Source organism: Rhincodon typus, chromosome 11, assembly GCF_021869965.1.
Source record: "Rhincodon typus isolate 14 chromosome 11, sRhiTyp1.1, whole genome shotgun sequence".
In the NCBI taxonomy this organism is placed as follows: Eukaryota; Metazoa; Chordata; class Chondrichthyes; order Orectolobiformes; family Rhincodontidae; genus Rhincodon; species Rhincodon typus.
This window is the reverse complement of record NC_063342.1, coordinates 19272325-19294339: the sequence shown is the minus strand read 5'-3', so window position 1 is coordinate 19294339 and position 22015 is coordinate 19272325. Positions and strand designations below refer to the sequence as shown.

Here is a 22015-nt window from a genome sequence, read left to right as displayed (position 1 = left end):
CCGCCTCCCCCTCGCTCCCTATTTATTTCAGAACCCCCTTCCCCTCCCCCATTTCTGAAGAAGGGTCTAGGCCTGAAATGTAAGCCTTCCTGCTTCTCTGCTGCTTGGCCTGCTGTGTTCATCCAGCTCTACACCTTGTTATCTTTATTAAAGATTAATAACTTTTATTCCTTTGTTTGCTTGCCTGACCTGACTCCTCTGTACATGAGGTGGGTACAAGGCTTGTTGACTGGGCCATCAATTTCCCTTGTTACTGACTGCAAGGTGGTAGTAGGGACTATTCAGGTACAATTGACCTCTCTAATTTTCACTCCTGTTTCTGGGAAGAATCTTTACTTAAAGACCCACTCAGTTTATTGAGGTTCTGATTCGATTCTATTCCTGTTGCATGGCACACAATTATTTTGATTTGTAGATAGCAAAGCCTTAGTCAAGATAGTATGGCCGTAGTAAATTGCTGAACAGTCTAGTTTTTAAAAATGAAAATCTATTGAATATGTGATCTAGTAATCAAATTAAGGTATAAAAAGATGAAAACATAAATTAAACATTCCATTAAATTTCAGTTTCAGCCTTGTTAGGGCTGTGGAACTGTGCTAAAGACAACTAATTGAAGTCCATTTTCTTGTTTTTGATATGCTGGGGTCACTGCTGAAATTACTGTCTAAGTTAGGAACAGTTTGCTTCAGGAAATTAAATGTAGTGATTCAGTCACTGATTAAGTGACATTGGGAGTATGGATTGATTTGCTTTTTTTGTTCAATGCTTTTATTATGTTGTATTTGCTTCGATTTAAGACATTAAGGGCCCAAATTTTCCAGTTGTGCTCCAACAGGGGGGAAAACGCATAGATCAAACTTGGAGTTTGTTTTAATGCAAGCACAAGGAGCTTGAGCTTCAGTGTGTGGGTTTTAATTCTTAATTTTATGTGTATGTATATATATTTATAGATTCTTGTTATTTCAATGACAGATCTACTTTAAATAAATCCTTGATGTTATCTCGGCAAAGTAGTATAATTTGCCTTATAAATCGAAAGGGTTCAAACCCAACTCTGGGACATGAGCACGTAACCAATATTGAGACTTTGAGCATTGTTAATCTGTCAATTTAAAGACAGCTGCTTCTCTATGCTCCCTCCACCAAAAAAAAGTATGGATCTGGCCATTGATAAACTGCCTGCTTAATTGTATTCTGTATATACTTGCTCCTTTTGCTAATACAGTAGTTGTTTATGCCAACTTTGTTTGCATAATACTCTGGACACCAAAGGGAAATAAATTTATATTGTGCACTCCTCTGTCTGTACAAGAGGAAATGTTGGGCCCTTAAAGTTGAATCTAATTACTATAATACTTGAAACTGGTATGTTAATTCAAATTGCTGTAAAATTATTTTCATAAGAAATGTTACTTCTGGTAATGGATTGTTTTATAAAATCTTGTCTTTTGGGAAAATAGTATGTTAAGCGCAATTTTGTGAACTGTAGACTCCAATTACAAAGATGTTTGTGTTTATCATGTATTCATGTCCTGTTTTATTATACTTTTCTGTATCCTGCTATTTTGTGAAGGTATTGTTTTTTTTGGTTCGGTTTCAAATGTTCAGTGCTGTTGAGAGGCTGTTTTAAGGAAAGCTATTTCCGGTTGCCTTGTGAACTTGAACCAAAGTGTTCTCTCAGCTGTGTTCACATTGGTTCTTGATTTTAAAAATTAAAATGTTTGTTGCTTGATCCTGATGTGAAGTGTTATAGTTTCTGATGTATTATGTACTATTGTTAAACCCACTCCTGTTGTTTTATCAAACTGATCAGAAAAATGTATGATGCGTTGAGGTTTTCATTCTCTTGACCTTCTGTGTCTTTTAAATTTCAGAATCATTTGTCAAGATCCATCTTTTAAAAAGAGGATGTGTACACAGTCTGAAGGTTCCCATTTGAAGCACCTGGCATCCAGAAATGAATGGAATAAAGTGAATATAATAACTTTAAATAGAATTTGAAAAGCCCATCAAAAGTAGCTTATTTCCCTTGCCCTGACCTACTGAAATTCGTGATAGCCTCTTAAACTGATGTCTAAATACATAAACTTAGTGTTTAGTAAGTATCTTGAATTCTGATTTTTGTTTTTTTTTCTATAGCGATGGAATAATGCAAGTATCTTGTGTATGATAGCAAGCTGCTTGTCCCACATTGACAAATAGCGAATTAAACATTTTGTCCACAGACTAGCTACTTGCATCCTCCATTTAAAGGCTCCTTTCACTTAGCCATTCTGTATCAACTCTTAGGATATTTGTGTCATAAACAAAGAGCTACATGGAGCCTGAATGCTGGAGTGCTGCCTGCTGCTAGAAAAGAAAAGCTGTTGTATTTGGAAAAAATTTTGAACATAAAGTTTTGTAACATTGGAAAAACTTAATTGATCTGCCTTGTACATCAAAGTTTAGGAATAACAACTCAAAGCACAGCATTTAAGTATAAAAAGGATTAATTCATATTCTTAAGTGACTGTTTGCTTTTGCAGTGACAGATAAGGAAGACTTAATTTTAAAGCTATCTAGTCTTCAAAATTATAGCCACATGTCAAGCTAGTGGCTGACAGAAGTTTCATGTTTTGCTCTGCTAGACTTTTTACTTTCACAGTGAGGGTTGTTACCTGCCAAATATGACCACTTGTTGCAGTGTAATAATTCTAACGTGCAGCTGTCAAACAGTTCAGAGAAAGGATGCTGTAGGCTCAAAAAATTACAAAAATTCCCCAATTTGAAACATTCCATAAAGATATATCATAGTAGCTTATGAAACAGTGGCCAACTAGCTTCTGCCGATAGTCCACTCAATTTATTGACAGGTGTCAAAATGCAACTGATGTTGGGGGAGTAAACTTCAGAATCCTGAATGAAACTATATTTTTCTCTGCAGTGGGGAAAACTTTACTAAACAGATTTTTCAATTTCTTAGCTGGTTAATTCAAGATTTGGCTGAATAGGGAAGTCAGGGTTGAAGAACAAGAAATACAGGATGTGACATGAGTTGTAGGCCGCAGCAGTAAACTCAAGGAGTTGAAGTCAGTGAAAACATCTAACTTCACTTATTTGTATCTTGTGTAGATGTAGAATTTTCCTGAGTAATTGCTTCACATGACTAAGAATGGGAGCCTCCAGAGAAAGTACATCTAGTCCTTGTTTTTATTAAAGGTATGATTCATGAAATTGTACATGCAACGTGGATGGAACACCATTCAGGAAAAGTTTTCATACATGTGCTGTTAATGTAAAGGCAGAAATATGAACTTGAAGCATATTAATGTTTTCAAAATGTTGATACTTTAACCTCTTGTTTTATTTTTTTTGAAGTAAATTAAAAAAAACATTAAGAAAACATTCTTGTTGTTCTTTCCTTAAGTTTCAAACAATGCAATAGCTAGCATACTTTCAAAAACCTCCATATGGAGATGCTGTAGTGCTGTGGAAATTGTGCTGGAGAAATGGAAGCTTTGTCTTCAGAACAAGGCATGAAATTTGTTGGAGGGGTTAAGGTTTGAAGTGTGATGAACGCTCATTGGATTAGTTCTCAGATTAGATTAATTCTTGAAGAGTCAACCTGTTTAAAATTTAAACAGTGCTTCACAGTTGTCATCAATGGCAATACCTGTACTAGTTAATCTGTAATATTTTTTGAACGCCATGGAAAGTTAACTGCTTGTTGCTCCAAGTGCAGAGAGTAACTTACTTTTAATTCTTTAGATCGACACACATTTAATTCTATTTATTAAAAAAACTGAAGTTCAGACTTGAATCTCTGTTAGCATCTGAAATGTTGCACTAAGAGGAAGCAGCATCCAATCTGCTCAGAATAAGTTGCCACCAAAGATATAGCAAGAACTTTTGGCTTTGACAGTGCATGGATTTATGCTCACCTGAAGGGGCTGACTCGACTTTGGCTGAGACGCAAAACCAAAGTGCCTTCAGGTAATACCTGGGATACTAAAGAATACAAACTGATTATATGCAACTTAATTATAGAACAGTTTAAAATAATTAGTAATTATTCTTCCCAACTGAAATTGTGCTTCTATCACAACCCATATTCGGTGAGGACTTTAGTTGGACTAAATCAGTTATTTAGTTGATACCGTATGATTTTAACACAGCAAGTTTAGGAAAGAAACAAGTCTAGCATGGAGTATGGATCAGATCGTCTTGCAGTTGTATAGGAGATGTGGCTGTTTTGGCCAGTACTTAGCTGCTTAAGATATTCAATTTAATGTTCCATCGCTGGAATTTGGAAGTTGCCTTCCATTTCTTCTAATAATTCACCTTCTTCCTTCCCAGAAAGGATATTTTCATTTGGTGGAAGAAGGCTAAGGAGGGTTCTTTCTGTATGTATACTTCACTATAGTCCCAAAGAAAGAATTATCCTTTTCATTAAATGAAACTCAGTATTAACTTGCAGAAGTTTATTTTCCTTTTCGAAAATACACTTAAATACTTAAGCTAAGAGAAATGTAACCCGTCAACAGAGAGAAATTGCTGATATGTAAACAGTCTGCTCAGTGACAAGGAGAACAATGAACACTCTGACAGTGATTTACTATTCGGTAAACATGTAACATTTGGCTATATAGTGTCTGGTTTGGCTTAGGAGATTCATACCGCTCAAACACAAACAAGTCTATCAAGATTCTACAGTTAAACAATGTTCCTATCCCACATATATAGGTTGAGCTGAACTGTTTGCTCTACTATGTCGTTGCAGTATTCATTGTTATAATTTACATTTCAAGTTATTTAAACGACAAGTTATTTAAACACAGTTCACAGCAGCAAAATTTTAGTAAGACAGTCCTTCCCAAGACAAAATTATATTTTCATATTCAGGATAATTAGTACAGAGCCTAGTTGGAGCACCATTGCTCTGCAGGGAATAAAAGAAAGTTTGGTCATACTTTCTTCCTTCTCAGTATTGACTTAATGTTTACAGTCTACTGTAAACAAAGGCTCCAAACTAATGAAGTGCTTTTCTAGAACAATTGGAGAAATTAGAGAACAGTCAACTGATAAACATTCAGCATACTTCCAGGGCACTATCCAAAAACATATACAAAGTCCTAGGACACCAAGGAAGATAGAGGATTAGACTGACTTTTTGGCCTCAACTGTTCATTTTTTTTAAAATGCCCGCTACATTATCTTTATAATAACTTACAATAAACATTTAAAGTGGTTGTATACCTCCAACTAAATTACTATGATAATTCTAATACACAATATATGGGATCACTTATTTTGCTCCATCTTTTAATAACTTCTCAGAAATTTTGTAAGGTTCAAGTAGGCAGAAACTCTTGCACATGCACAATAATAAAAGCAGAGCTGACAATGAGTGTTCAGTTTTGTTTCTTAATGATTGAGACAACAATGGTTAGAATATGCACCTGCCCATTAAAGTGTGGTATAGCATTCATTAGTATAAAAAAGATCTTAAAAAACCCTATCAATACAGACATGTAACTAACAATTCCCATACAAATAATAATTACATAGAATATGATCACGTTTGAATTGCATTAAAAGTGCAGCTTCCAGTTTAAAAACAGTTATGCTCATAATTTGTTCCTCAATTAGCTGTGAAAAGTTTTAGCGTATGTAAGTTATAAGTTTCAATTAATGTATTTTTACACAATATTATGTAAACCAAACTATAGCAATATCATTATTTTGACAACAAAGTGCAAAAGCTGAACAACACAATCAGCAATGGAGTGTTCACATTTTTAGTAACAACACTGTTAGTTCAGAATGATTAACCGCTGTGGAAGAAGGGCAGCACAGAATAGCCATAACCAAATCAAGCCACACTGCAAAAGCTCAAACTCATGAGGCTTAGAATTGCTTGTGCACAGCACAGGGGTGTCACTGATTTGCCTTTAACTTCGAAAAATCAAACTATACGAACATGTTTCAAGGTCCCCATAAAAATCTTTGGGAAGCTAAGATGGATTTCCAAACAGAAGGGTGAACATGTAAACAACTACACCAATGTTTTGATTTAAAAACTTGTATTGTGCAACCAATAATTCCATAAATTATGTCCTGTAACCATACACTTCGAGGTACAGAGGCAACGTATAAACAAATATTTTACTGAGAATTCTGCACAGACATAGAATCCCTACAGTGTGGAAATAGGCCTTTTGGCCCAACAAGTCGACACCACCCCTCAAAACATCCCACCCAGACCCATCCCTCGTAAGACATCTAATATACATATCCCTGACCACTATGGGCAATTTAACATGACCAATCCACCTAGCCTGCACATCTTTGAACTGTGGGAGGAAACCCACGCAGACACGGGGAGAATGTGCAAACTCCACACAGTCAGTCAAGGGTGGAATCGAACACAGGTTGTTGGGACTGTGAGCAGTGCTAACCACTGAGCCACCGTACTGCCCATGTGATACCTGATGTAGTTAAAAAATTGAAAAACCGGTATAGACCCATCATCAAATCCTTTAACTTAAGAATAAGAACACACAAATCTTTTTTGTTAACAACAAAATAGTTAACTAGACAAAATCCACAATGAATCTGAATGGAAGGAATTCAACAACTGAGTGGGAGTTAGCATATTTCAGCAAGTGTCTCTTGAAAATAATTCTAGGAAATGACCACGAAAATGAAACTTAAGCAGTAGGTTGCTATACTTATGACAATGTTTCATTATATATTAAGCAAATGATTCATACAGTGAAAAATATTGTTCAGATATTAGATTTGCTTAGGGTTCTTATTTGACAATTGGAGATAAAGACACATCAGAACTCTGTGAAAGTTGAAACAGTATATACATTCTTTAAATATCTTGCCTTTTGTGAATAAAGTAGCTACACACAATAAAACTACAGCTATATTTTTGAAACTGCATGTAGGTCAGACAATGAAATGAATACAAAACAATAGCTTGCTATAAGAGCCATAAAATATTTCTGGAGCATATGTGACATTTTTAATTTCACCTGCAGTCATAAATTACTAACCCTTTAATGCTAATATATATATAGTGCTTTTATAATGTATCTCGGTAAATTAGTAAAACAAATTTAGCTTACAAGTTATTTACTGGAATAATAATAACTGATAATTTTAGATGTGTTACTTTTGTTTTAACTAAAAAGTGCAAAATGTTTATTCTGCCAATTACAGTCATATTTGTATTTAATAGAATCAGTAATATCAATCCTGTGCTGAAACAAGGAAAAGTGAAGCTAGTTAAGATTTAATAAAAGATTTTGAAATAATGACAGACAATGATAAAATTATCTATGCACAAATGTAAAGTTCCTCACAATAGTTTGCCTTTGCAAGTGAGCATTGTGCTGGTAAACAGTTGGCACATATTGTAGGCTTTGAAAGTTTTACCAACTTTATTTCAAGTTCTATTTTTAACATGTCAAATGGTCCATATACCCATAAATGGAATTACCTGCTTAAAAACACAACAGGAATTAAATATGTTCTCAAATTTTGAAAATTTCTTTTAAAGGGGAACAGTATTCGCTTATTGTGAAGTTCTGTGCTTCATATGGGAAATAGCTGAATGTGCAAAAAGAGACTGAATAGAATAAAAACTGAAGTCCTCTTGTGTCATCAATAAGACTAGCTATCACATTCAAGAAAGGTGAATTGTGTCTGTAACCAAAATGTAAGTCCTATTATTCTTCCACTCTACATTTATTCAATTTGAGGTTTTGAAATCTAATTTTGCTGATATTACCACCTTTAACTAACAGTGTTGAGGTTGGTTACAACGATGAGTGCAGTCACATTTTCTTAATGGGACAAGATTATAATTGACATTAAAAATGAAACTATTTAGCTTTTCAGGTGATATAAATTTTTGGCGGGTATGTAATTTTATTCATGGCCTTGTGTCTTGAACTTTTATTCTCAAGACAAAACTAAAAATAAAAATTATTAAAGACATTTGATAAGTCAACACAAAGACAGTTTGTAGATGATTTTCAAATGACAACCATCAACAACTACATGAACTTTTTTTTAAACCAAATACTGCGGATCATTAGAGCTGTGTTACCGTGTCGCATACTGAGGAAACATTTCATCACCAAACTAAAATAGTGCTTGTTTATGAAAAGTATTCAGCGTATAATGGGACTGTGCATAAAATCTGCTAATTTAAAATTAAGTTTATTCAACATCTAAAAGTGCAATACAGATTCCATGATGTTAAGTTGACAACATATGTAGACATCATTTTTATTCTTTAAACTAATGATAAGTTTTCTGTCTTCCTCCTTCCACACATATAATTATTACTTTAGAGTGGATGAAACAAGTTGCCATGCCACTTAGAACCGTTGTGATGTTATGAGGAGATTGAGTTTCTTTAGTCCAATACCTAACCTAGTTTGCTGGTTCAACTGGTGAACTGACTGATTGGAGGAATCTGTTCTCTTAGGGGAGCCTAGTTAGGTAAGTGAGAAGTCGAAGTTCAAACCAAGTCAAAAGTCCCTATCAATTTCTAAAGGAACGTTTTCAATGAGAAGGAGATTCTGACAAAAATGCTTCAAATCATAAAGTAATTCACATTCACATGGCAAGGAATCAATAAATCATGAATTATTCTCTAATGTGCTATATAAGGGTCACAGGCTTCATTTTATCAACTGTGTATTTTGTACTTAAGTTAGTGGCAAGAAGTTCTTCTGAACTGGTTTAGAATAATCGATGACTTACCATCTTGACTTGGTGCTTTGGTTTTAAAATTTGACACCTAAAAATGTTAGAATCAAGTGCTCAGAGGCAAAATGGTTAACTTTATTCAATGAAGCATATGAAGGAGAAGGGACTAAACTGTTATGCTGATAGATTTAGATTAAGAAAGACAGCAAGAGATTCAAGTGGAGCACAAACATCAGCATGAACCAGTTGGGCTGAATAGCCTGTTTGAGCCAGAAATCCTTATCTGTAAATGTAATCCTACATAAGGACACAGTCCAAAATGTACATTTCTCACCGCAACCTGAATGTTACCAAAAATACAACTTGGCTTCTATAATTCCCCTATAAAAACTTGTGCAAGTCACTAAATGTCCACCTCAGAACCACTGGCCAAGGTTTGAACAAACAAGTTCAAGACTGACCTTAGTATTATGTTTATCATCACATAATCTGAAAAATTCAAACTGGAATGTGGAGATGATAAAGCTACATATTAACAAATGAAAGAGACATCTACAAACTGTAATTCCATGTTTTTTAAGTGTCATGTATAAAACAGTACACAAAATATGTTCCATGGACACTGCAGTATTGAATTTTGCAGCATTCCTGGACAGCTTTTGCACGTACTTGATAAAGTTGCCATATGTGGCTTTTCAAAGTACAGAAATACACATATACAATATAGCACTCTTAGGTTTCATCAAAAAGTTGAAGATCCAGACGAACAACTATCTCGCCAGTAGGGACTTCATGCAGCAGAAGTCGTTTCGTAACGGGTCCTTTGGAGCCTTGATCTTTTTTGATATCAGCAACACGTATCTCTGTACGGCCCAAAAAATCTGAGGTATAGGAACATAAAAGAAAGTTTATAATAAAATCTTACTTTAACACAAAAATAAAAAAACAAACAAATGTGCATTTATAAAGTTTTTCGAAGTCATAGGAGTGCATAGCACAGAAAAAGGCCCTTCAATCCATTAAGTCCACGCCAATCAAAAACGAGCACCCATTCTAATCCCAGTTTCCAGCACTTAGCCTATAGCCTTGTTGACTTGGCATTGCAAGTGTATATCTAAATACTTCTTAAATATTGAGGGTTTCGGCTTCTATCACCCTTTCAGGCAGTGAGTTCCAGATTTCCATCAGCTTCTAGGTCAAACAGGTTTACCTGACATTCCTCTGAATGCCCTATCCCTTATGTTAAATCTATGGCCTCTGGTCACTGATCCCTCCACCATGGGAAAATGTTCCTTCCTGTCTTTTCCCCTTATACACTTTATACATCTCAATCATGTCACCTACCTCAGTCTCCTCTGCTTCAAAGAAAACTACCTCAGACTAAAACTCTCCAGGTCAGACAACATCCTGATAAGTCTCTTTTGCAGCCTCTCTAGTGCAATTGTATCCCTCCCACATTGTGGATTCCAAAACAGCACACCATACTCTAGCTGGCAGAGCTAACGTTTTATCCAGTTCCAGCATAACCTCCCTGCTCTTAGTTATGATCTATGCCTTGGTTAATAAAGGCAAGTACCCCATATGCCTCCTTAAACATTTTATCTCCCTGACCCGCTACCTTAAGGGACTGGTGGACATGCATGTCAAAATCCTTTGACCCTCAGTCGTCTCCAGGGTCCTACCGTGTACCATGAATTGTTTGTCCTGCCCAAGTATATCACCTCATACTTATCTGGATTGAATTCCATTTGTCACTGATCAGCCCCTCTATTTTGTGTTCTAACACTATCCCCACCAATTTTCATATCATCCATGAACTTACTGATCAATCCTCCTGCGTTCAAATCTAAATTGCTAACAAATACCACAAACAGCAAGGGCCCTGACACTGATCCCTAAGGACACTACTGGACACAGGCTTCAAGACAAAAACACCCCTCAACCAGCATCCTCTGCTTCATGCCACTGAGCAAATTTTGGATTGAATTAGCCAAATTTGTTTGAATCCTGTGGGCACCTACCTTAACTATCAGTCTCCAATATGGCAGTTTATCAAAACCCTTGCTGGCGTCCAAGTAAACAACATGAAATGTATTGCCTGCATCTACACACTTGGTCACCTCTTCAAAAAAAATTCAAACAAATTGATCAGACATGACCACCCCCGAAGACAACCATGTTGATTGTTCTTGATTAATCCCTGCCTCTCCCAATACAGATTAATTCTGTCCCTCAGAATTGCTTCAAATAGTTTCCTCACTACTGAGTTTTGACTGGCCTATTTCCTGTTTATTCTTTCCTCACTTCTTGAATACTTGTACCACATTGGCTGTCCTCTAGTCTTCCAGCATCTTTCCTGTGGCCAGACAGGAATTGAAAATTATTGCCAGCACCCCTGCTATTTCCTCCCTGACTTTCATATGGCCGTGGTGATTTATCTACTTTTAAACTTGCCAGATCATTCAGAGTCTCCTCTTTTTGTATGCTAATTTCTTAAATTGTATCATGGTCCTTCTCCCTGATTTCTAGGGAGATATTCTAAGGCAGGTACCTTAGCCAAGGCACGTGGCAATGGCAAAAGCACCAACCCATCTTTGTAAAGTACAATTCTCATCAGTTGATATTGTGATGAAGCGTGAGTTATTTGTAGATATAAGTATCATTTTTAGAGCTTGGATTTGAAAACAGTGGCAAATGGATGCTGGTTACTTTTGTGAACTTTTTTTGAACAAGTTAGTGAGTCCCTCCAAAACAATGAATATTCCAGTATGTGTTAGAGATAAGGTCAGTGTGAAATTATTGAATGTCAATGGAACAAGAGGTTTATACTGTGGGGTTTATGACAGATAGTATAAACATGGAAGGCCATTACCTTTTGTTTTCAGTTCACAATAATCAAGGCTTGATTTTAATTTAGAAAACCCAGAGATTCGAAGTTTTTAAGGTAAGTTGGAAGAAACCTAACTGGGTTCAAACGTAAGTTAAGTTTTGTCTCCTGAGTGAAGTGTAGGACAGTTAGGAGAATAAAGTCTCCACAGTAGAAAAGTTTTCTTTGTGCTACTTCCAGACTGGAAGAAATTGGGGTTAGGGTTAGGCACTACATATAAAGCAAGTGCTTTTTATCCTTGTATTAATTAAATAATGTGCCAAATAATTGATTGGTTCACAAGTAGGAAAACACAAACTGGAACAAGCATCTATTGCTTGTCTGGATTCAGGGAAATTTACCTATATCATAAAAATCAGGACGTTATTTTTGTTTGAAAGGGAATCCCCAACAAAGGCAATAAATCTTAAAATAGGGAATTGTGATGAAGAGTCTCGAAACATTAGTTCTGCTTTCTCCCCACAGTTGCTGCCAGACCTGCTTAGTATCACCAGCAATTTCTGTTTTTGTTTTAGAATAATGAACGTTGGATTGAGTATGACTGTTACATTTATTGTAAACAAAAGCCAGCAGGTGGAGTGCCAGGTTACTGGAATGATAGGAAAAGAAGAAATATTGCAGGATAAGCTGGTGAAACTTGAAAGGATTTCATGGTCTAGTTGGGAACTGCAAAGATCCTGGTAAACATAAAAATAAATTGATGATTTGAAGATCTCTTGTATGTGAGATATTGCTAGATGAATTATCAATTAGGTCATGAAGATGGCAGTTAACAATTAAATCATTGCTCTGATTCATCCATCTTACACTCTGACCACTGAAATGGTTACGTTTTCTTTAATCAAGAATTTGAGGTTGGCAGAGACATTGTGTGAGATTATCTTACATAGTTTCAATGAGTTGGACAAATGGTATAATGTTACATGTTTGTACCTGCTTCAAGATTCACAGTAAACAGTCCATTTTTTAACAGAAAAATGTATACAAACTAAGCAACAGTATCAGAATAGCAGGCTGAGATGAGGGGGATTGACCTCATGTTTTACAGTAGGATAGTTCAAATACATTGCAAACTTTTATGATGTTTTGCCACTTCTGGCCATGGTTTGAAAAGGGCACTACTTGGGATCATGGAAAGCGAGCTGACTGGGTCATGCTGATGCAGAACACAATAATGCTTGTTCTTTCTCAGGAGGCTTAGGAAATTTGTCCATAAGGATCCTCACCAACATTTACAAATGCACCATTGAAATCATTCTATCTGGGTGCACAACGACCTGGTATGGCAACTGCTCTGCCCAGGAATGTAAGAAACTACAAAAAGTTACGTACACAGCCCAGACCATCATGAAAGCCCATCCACTGACTCCATCTACACCTCTCATTGCAGCGGAAAGGCTGCCAACATCAAAGACTCCTCCCACCCCAGTAATACCCTCTTCCAACCTCTTCCATCAACCAGAAAATACAGAAGCTTAAACTTATGCACCAACAGGTTCAAGAACAGCTTTTTCTCTGCTGTTATTAGGATGCTGAGTGGACCTCTCTAATTTCAAATCTAATGTTGACTTTGCTTTTGTGCACCTCCTGTGCAGCCGTAACTTTGTATGCCTTGTTCTGTCTAAACACTCAATGATCTATATGTCCTTGTGTGTTATGATCTGCCTGTACTGCTCGCAAAACAAAAATTTTCACTGTACTTAGGTATATGTGACAACAATAAATCAAATCAAATTAATAGCAATATTAAACGAGAGGAACAAATCCCAACTCTTGTAAATTGTGCTCAGGTTAATTAACAAAAAGGATCCACATACAAAATTCAATGGTTTACTAGAAAAACATACTTAGATCCAAATTTTCACCTTGATATAATACCCTTACCATCTGGTGAGAACTGGTCACGCTCAAATACAGTGATACACAATACATCCTGTTCCAGATCTTTAATGAAGAACTGACAGTTAGAATTCCATTTGGGGTTCAGAGTATCCTGAATGGTTTTTGTGATGTGACACTGAGAGCCCATAGTCACTTCACAGTAAGGATTACTCTTCCCTAAAAGAGAGATGGGGAAAAAAAATTGATTAAAATCCTAGATAGGTTTTAATGGAATACAGAATCACAGAATTTATTAACTCGTTATTTAAGGAGATTCAATTAAGAAATACTTTTCATTTGTTCTTTTTCCTCATCTTCCATTTATTACATTTCCACCTTTTACTAAAGTCACTTCATCTCAGCTACCAGTTGTAGTGAATCTTGACTGAACTCCCACAAGGAAGGAATATAATCTCAAGGGTGATGTCAAAAACCTCACACAATGGGCCAGTATTTCCCAAGAAGGAAAATCTCTCACAGATTGCCACTCTATCCCTTTTGTTTTTACGATAGAAGGGAGCTTCGCATTTCCAAGAGCAGATTCTGCTCAGGGCTCCCTCTGAAATGCAGAGCCATACTTTGAGGTTGTAGCCATGTTCGCCGAGCTGGTGTGTTTGACTGCAGATGTTTTGTCACCCTTCTAAGTAATATCGTCAGTGCGCCTCCGGTGAATCATCAGTGTTCTATCCCACTTATTATTTATACGCTTCAGTTTGCTGGGATGGTTGGCATTACTTCCAGATCTGTTTCTCAGTGGTTTAGAACATAGAACAGTACAGCACAGTACAGGCCCTTCGGCCGATGATGTTGTGCCAAACTTTTACCCAAAACCTAAGGTCTATCTAACCTCCACCACTACCTTATACTATCATCCATATGCCTATCTAATAGCAGCTTAAATGCCCCTAATGAGGCCGACTCCACTACCCTATCCAGCAATGCATTCCACGCCCCTACCACTCTGAGTAAAGAACCTACCTCTGATGTCTCCCCGATATCTATCTCCTTTCACTTTAAAACTATGTCCCCTCGTAAAAGCTACCTCCACCCTAGAAAAAAGTCTCTGGCTGTCTGTCTATACCTCTGATCATTTTGTACACCTCTATCAAGTCACCTCTCATCCTTGGTCATTCTAAAGAGAAAAGCCCTAGCTCCCTCAACCTTTCCTCGTAAGACCTTCCCTCCATTCCAGGCAACATCCTGGTAAATCTCCTCTGCACCTTTTCCAACGCTTCCACATCTTTCCTGTAATGAGGTGACCAGAACTAGACACAATACTCCAGATGTGGCCGAACCAGGCTTTTGTATAGCTGGAGCATAACTTCACGGCTCTTGAACTCAATCCCTCTATTAATGAAAGCTAACACACCATACGCCTTGTTAACAACTCTATCCACCTGGGTGGCAGCTTTCAGGGAACTGTGAACATGAACCCCAAGAGCCCTCTGCTCCTCCACACTGCCAAGAATCTTTCCATTAATCCTGTATTCTGCTTTCAAGTTTGTCCTTCCAAAATGAATCACCTCACACTTTTCAGGGTTAAACTCCGTCTGCCACTTCTCAGCCCAGCTCTGCATTCTATCAATGTCCCTTTGTAACCTAGAACAGCCCTCCACACTGTCCACAACGTGACCCACCTTCGTATCGTCCGCGAACTTGCTAATCCACCCTTCCACTCCTTCATCCAAATCATTTACAAAAATCACAAATAGAAGAGGACCCAGAACAGATCCTTGTGGTGCACCACTCGTAACTGAGCACCATGTTGAATATTTTCCGTCCACTACCACCCTTTGTCTTCTAAGGGTCAGCCAATTCTGAATCCAATCTGCCACATTTCCCCCTATCCCATGCCTCCTTACCTTCTGCATGAGCCTACCATGGGGAACCTTATCAAACGCCTTACTTAAATCCATGTATACCACATCCACTGCTCCACCTTCACCCACGTGTTTTGTCACCTCTTCAAAGAATTCAATAAGGTTTGTGAGGCATGATCTACCCCTCACAAATCCATGCTGACTATCACGAATCAAACTGTGCCTTTCCAAGTGATCATAAATCCTGTCTCTCAGAGCCCTTTCCAATAATTTGCCCACCACTGACATAAGACTAACTGGTCTGTAATTTCCGGGGTTATCCCTGTTCCCTTTTTTGAACAAGGGAATGACATTTGCCTCTTTCGAATCTTCCGGCACTATACCCGTGGACAGTGAGGACGAAAAGATCATCGCCAAAGGCCCTGCAATCTCGTCTGTCGCCTCCCATAGAATCCTTGGATAAATCCCATCAGGCCCGGGGGACTTATTAATCCTTAACTTCCTCAGAATTCCTAGCACATCATCTTTACTAACATCAACCTCCTCTAGCCTATCTGCTCGTTTCACAATGTCCTCCTCTACAACTAGGTCCCTCTCAGTTGTGAATACTGAAGAAAAGTATTCATTAAGGACCTCTCCTATCTCTTTAGGCTCTGTGCACAAATTCCCTTTACAATCCTTGATCGGCCCTACCCTTTCTCTGGTCATTCTCTTGTTCTGCACATACGTGTAAAAAGCCTTGGAGTTTTCCTTGATCCTATCCGCCAAGGTTTTCTCATGCCCCCTTATAGCTCTCCTAAGCCCTTTCTTCAGCTCCTTCCTGGCTAACTTGTATCCCTCTAGAGCCTTTTCCGTTCCTCTTTTCCTAAACCTTACATAAGCCTCCTTCTTCCTCTTAACCAGTCGTTGGACCTCTCTCAAGAACCATGGCTCCCTCACTCGACCGCATCTTCTCTGCCTGCTAGGGACAAACATATCGAGCACATGCAGTATGCATTCCTTAAACAATCTCCACATTTCTGTGGTGCTCTTCCTTGACAGCATCTGTTCCCAATTTCTGTTACCCAGTTCTTGCCTAACTGAATTGTAATTACCCTTCCCCCAATTATAAACTTTACCCTGGCGTATTTACCTATTCTTATCCATGACTATCGTGAAAGAAACAGAGTTATGATCACTACCGCCAAAATGCTCTCCTACCAACAGGTCTAACACTTGGCCCGGTTCGTTGCACAGGATCTAATTCAATGTGTTTGTTGATGGAGTTCCAGATGTAATACCCAGCTTCCAGGAATTCCCTGGCATGTCACTGTTTGGCTTGTGCAATTTTGGATGTGTTGTCCTCGTTGAATTCGTGTCCCTCGTTGACCGTGAGTAGTGAGACAAGCGAGAACTGGTCGTCTCTCTTGGTGTCTAGTTAGTGTTCATGTATCCGTATTGTCAGTTTTCTTCCGGTTTGGCCTATGTAGTGTTTCTCACAGTCCATGCATGGTACTTTGTATATTACACTGGTCTTGCTGGTTTTGGGTACGGGAGCCTTTACATTTGTCAGTAGCTATCGTAGGGTTGTTATTAGTTTGTGGGCTACTCTGATACCGAGGGGTCTAAGTAACCTCGTAGTCATCTCTGAAAGTCCTTGATGCAAGGTACCGTGATTAGTGAATTTGGTCGTGTTGTGTCTTCCTACTGTAGTCTGTCTCGGAGGTAATGGTGGATTGTGCTTTTCAGATATCCATTCCTTTTGAGGACTGTGTATTTTGAAGTGCTCCTGTTCTGCTTTGCATAGTTCGGGGTTGCTCCAATGTGTTGTGGCTTGTTTAAATCGTGTCCTGATGCAGCTCCATTTGTGGATGTTGGGGTGGTTGCTAGTGTAATTGAGTACTTGTTCCGTTTGTGTGGTCTTTCTATATATGCTAGTCTGCAGTACCCCATTGCTTTTGCATTCTACGATTATGTCCAGGAAGGGTAGTTGTTTGTTGTTCTCTTCTTCTTTTGTGAATTTTATCCCGGTGAGGATGTTGTTTATGTGTCAGTGGGTTTCTTCCAGTTTTGTGCGTTTAATAATCGCAAAGGTGTCGTCTTCATATCGGATCCAAAGTTTGGGTTGTAAAGTGGAGAGCGCTGTATGTTCTAACCTCTGCATTACTGCTTCTGCTTCTGCAATCAGTCCTGATATTGGGGATCCCATTGGCGTTCCGTTGATTTGTTTGTATATGCTGTCGTCGAAAGTGAAGTGGGTTGTCAGGCACGGATCTCTTGTTTCATGGTAGTGTCCTTATTGATGTTGTTGGTGTCCTGGGTTGCCTGCTTACATGATTGATACACAACCGCCTCCACAAATACGAGCAGGAAATTATGCACTAAAAAACTCTGCACTCCAACGCAACCGATCACGAATGGACATCCACAATGGAACAAGCCATCAGCATACAACAAAAAAAGACCAGCCCTTCAAGAAAAACTGTCCGAAATCACCCCATCAATGACATGGACAACACAGATTCATGGATTAAAAACATCTTGGACCGAACACTTACAGACACTGAGATGACTGTCCTAGTACGTGGACAGAATTATAACTACAGAGATGCTAAAAAGACTGACTTCCTGGCTGTGCTGGAATCGACACTTAAGACCAACGGACTCACGGAAGAAGTACAACAGACCATCAGACAGACGATAGTCCCAACACCTAGCAAAAAGGTAGGTGGAACACATTCAACACAGAACAGAGAAAAGCCCTGGAAAGACTCAAGAAAGACACCTTTTGCACAAACCACTGAGAAACAGAACCGGAAGTAATACCAAACACCCCAACAAACGGAGGCATGTAAATAACAAGCGGGACAGAACACTGATGCTTCATCGGACACGCACTGACGATGTTACCTAGCAGGGTTACAAAACGTTTGGATCCAAACACACCAGCTCGACAAGTAAGTCTGCAACCTCATCCACAACCCAAGCTACAAATCTTCTCGAAATCTTTAGAGCCATACTTTCATTCCAACGGTTCTTCTGTAGCACAGAGCTGTCACAGGAAGACAAACCATGCCCCTGTTCACAGTCGTCAGCTGTAGTATTCTGACATTTAAAAATCCAGATAGCCTCTGACAGCTGCTGTCAAAAGGGCAAGTATATATGTATAATGTTAGTGTACTGGCAGGGTAGGTGCCAGTTAAGTTAGTTGGCAGGCGAGGAAGGATGTCAGGTAAGTAGTGCACTAAGTGGGTAGAGTGCAGGCAAGTGATGCAGTATTTCAGGTAGGTGATGCTGGGTGTGAGAAACTGGAACTGGCAGGGGGCAGGGTGGATAGATGTCAGGTCCGGGATGAGTTTTGGATCCAGTTGCAGGGAGTGGAAAGAGGTGTAGGGACCCTGAGGTAGGTGGGAGTTATTTACTCGGAGGCCGGGTGGCGGTGGAAGTTGGGTGGGTCAGGTTGGTGGCAGTGGTCTGGATAGTTGTAAGTGATCTGGGGGATGGTGTAGTTGCAGGGGCTAGATGTGAGGTAGATGTGGGGTCTATCAAACAATTCATCAGGAGTTAGGATATGTACTTAATAGTCTAACTCTTCCCGAGTAACTATTTTACTTAGTCTTGTCAGAACCTTCCAAAATTGAGAGAGAGATTTTTGGATGGTTCCAGGAATAGAGGAATTGCCCAATGGAATCTTCAATTTCCTGGATAATTCCTTCAGAGTTTGGCACAATGAAGATTCTGCCTCCAATCTTTACTGTGTTATGAAGTTGGGTACAGTATGTGTGAACTGGAAGGCAGGAAGCTAAAATATGTGGTCACTTAAGAGGTAAAGTGCTTTTAACCTTAGAGTTAAACAGAGAAGGTGTCTGTAAGCAGCTGGGAAATAGTACAGACAATTCTAAATTTGCAACATGTATCTATCAGCTGTGGGAGTGGAAACTTCAGACTTGTTTTGATGTTTTGACAACTAGTTTGAATTTAGCCAATTTAAAACAAGCACCTAGATACAGAAAGCCAATTGAATTTAATTCAGATGGTGCTGACAACCTAAAACTAATCATATTATAAGAAATTGATTTGCCATGGGAGGGGTGGTATATAAAGATGAGGGCATTTGAAAAATCAGAGAGAGCCAACTGCCATCTGAGGGGAGAGCCAAACTTTGGCTGCAGCAAAAGCAAGTCCACCATCTGAGATACAAACCTGGCTTTCACATAAAATTATTGAGGTCTCTGAAAAGACCCATCAAAGGTACCATGGCATGTTAGCTCAAAGTCCTCACCGAAAAAATTGAAGGGAAAAAACATCCAAGAGAGCAGAATCAGTAGAAGAAAGGCATTTGTGACATGAAATCAACAGAAGGAAGATTGGAGGTATAACGGAGATGACATAGATTGTGTGAACTTGGAGAGATTAGGTTTCAATTTATTGTTTGTACAAGTGGGACTTGTGTTTATTCATACAGCATTCCAGTAGAATTTAGACGAGTTAAGAAGTAGTTAGTAGTCTAGGGGGAATTGTTCAGTTTGTTAGTAGTTCTGTTAATTTGTTCATTGTTAGGGTTAAACAACTAAATTGTTTCTCATTATTTGTAAAGTGGATCAGAGATTTTCTTTCTTTTAACCACTCTTTTAACAGATTATGAGAGGAAAGGTGAGCTTCTCTGGGTGTTTTGGGGGTAATTTTTAGAGGGGAATCTCTACTCTCACCATAACAGACCAGAGCTTGTGTTTTTGGTTTAATTATCAGAGGGGTTTGGCCATAACAACTACAATAACTTCTGTCAGACCAGCAAAAAATTTGGGCCAATGTTTTTTAAAGTTTTCCTTAAATGTGTAGATTTTGTCTCATAATCGTGATTACCTTGACATCACCAGATGATCTTCATAGGGAATCATTTCCCTTCTTGCGCTAGAGTCACAAACAATATGCCCTAATGCCATCCATCACCGTTTCTCATCTAAAAACTGTCTCAGCTTTGATGGGCATGTTGACCACACAGAGCTTTACTATTTGGGTCCCTCCCACTTTATTCCATGACTGTGCTGTGGTTAAAAAAACTGAGAAACAGCAAGATTTTATCCAACTAAATACTGGCAAGATTAAAGCCATGTTAATTGGTTCTCTGGCTCATGGTGGCTCTTTTACTGATATTACTCAATCAGCTGAGGAACCTTCATGGACATTCACCATCATTGTCACAAAGATCATTGGCTCAGAAAGCTTTGAGATTTTCTTTTGGCCAGGAATGAAGTTTAAAAGTGCAAAGTTATTATTCAATAATTCTGCAAACCTGAGAACATGCAAGCCTCTTCATCCAGTTAAGGAGAAAATACTTTACACTTGCAAGGCTATTCGCTAAGCTATGATTCCATGATTAATTTACCCCAGTAACTGCATAAAACCCAAGTGTTGGCATGTTATTCTTTCTACAGTAACAAAGTAATGAAGAGGATTGATGAGGACAGAGTGGTCGACATGATCTATATGGACTTCAGTAAGGCGTTTGACAATGTTCCTCATGGTAGGCTGGTTAGCAAGGTTAGATCACATGGAATTCAGGGAGAACTAGCCATTTGGATACAGAACTGGCTCGAAGGTAGAAGACAGAGGGTGGTGGGTGAGGGTTGCTTTTCAGACTGGACCAGCGGTGTGCCACAAGGATCATTGCTGGGTCCACTGCTTTTTGTCATTTATATAAATGATTTGGATGTGAACACAGCGGGTATGGTTAGTAAGTTTGCAGATGACATCAAAATTGGAGGTGTAGTGGACAGCGAAGAAGGTTACTTCGGAGTACAATGGGATCTTGATCAGATGGGCCAATGGGCTGAGGAGTGGCAGATGGAGTTTAATTTAGATAAATGTAAGGTGCTGCATTTTGGAAAGGCAAATCAAGGCAGGGCTTATACACGTAGTGATTAGGTCCTGGGGAGTGTTGCTGAATGAAAAGAACTTGGAGTACAGGTTCGTAATTCCTTGAAAGTGGCGTCGCAGATAGACAGGATAGTGAAGGTAGCATTTGATATGCCTGCCTTTATTGGCCAGTTCATTGAGAATAGGAGTTGGGATGTCATGTTGAGGCTGTACAGGATATTGGTTAGGCCACTTCTGGAATACTGCATGCAATTTTGGTCTCCCTGCTATCGGAAGGATGTTGTTAAACTTGAGAAACTGGAACTGGCAGGGGGCAGGGTGGATAGGTGTCAGGTCTGGGATGAGTTTTGGATCCAGTTGCAGGGAGTGGAAAGAGATGTAGGGACCCTGAGGTAGGTGGAAGTTGTTTACTGAGGCCAGATGGTGGTGGAGGTTAGGCCAAACCTGAAGAAAACTGACAATATGGATACATGAACACCAATGAGACACCAAGAGACATGACCAATTCTCACTTGTCTCATTACACACAGACAACGAGGGACATGAATTTGACTGGGATAACACATCCATAATTGCACAAGCCAAACACAGACACACCAGCAAAAGGGTTCAGAAAACATTTACAAGGATGTTGCCAGTGTTGGAGGGTTTGAGCAATAGGGAGAGGCTGAATAAACTGGGGCTATTTTCATTGCAGCATCGGATACTGAGAGGTTACCTTATAGAGGTTTATAAAATGATGAGTGGCACGGATAAGGTGAATAGCCAAGGTCTATTCCCTGGGATAGGGGAATCCACAAAACAGAGCATAGGTTTGAGGTGAGAGGTGAAAGATTTAAAAGGGACTTAAGAGGCAACTTTT

At 38.8% G+C, this 22015-nt stretch overlaps 2 protein-coding genes across 6 annotated transcripts in view; one reads left to right on the top strand and one right to left on the bottom strand.

Moving 5' to 3' along the window:
- The window catches only part of itsn1 (intersectin 1 (SH3 domain protein)), a 173715-nt gene that overhangs the window by 12246 nt on the left and 139454 nt on the right, over nt 1-22015 (top strand). The window lies entirely within an intron of this gene.
- The window catches only part of LOC125484411 (intersectin-1), a 40967-nt gene continuing 27150 nt past the window's right edge, over nt 8199-22015 (bottom strand). Inside the window, exons 11-12 of the mRNA XM_048603045.1 lie at nt 13481-13654; nt 8199-9590 (exon numbers count right to left, since the gene is read on the bottom strand). Coding sequence (XP_048459002.1) covers nt 9442-9590; nt 13481-13654 — 323 coding nt within the window. The 3' untranslated portion in view covers nt 8199-9441. The remainder of the gene's footprint in view (nt 9591-13480; nt 13655-22015) is intronic.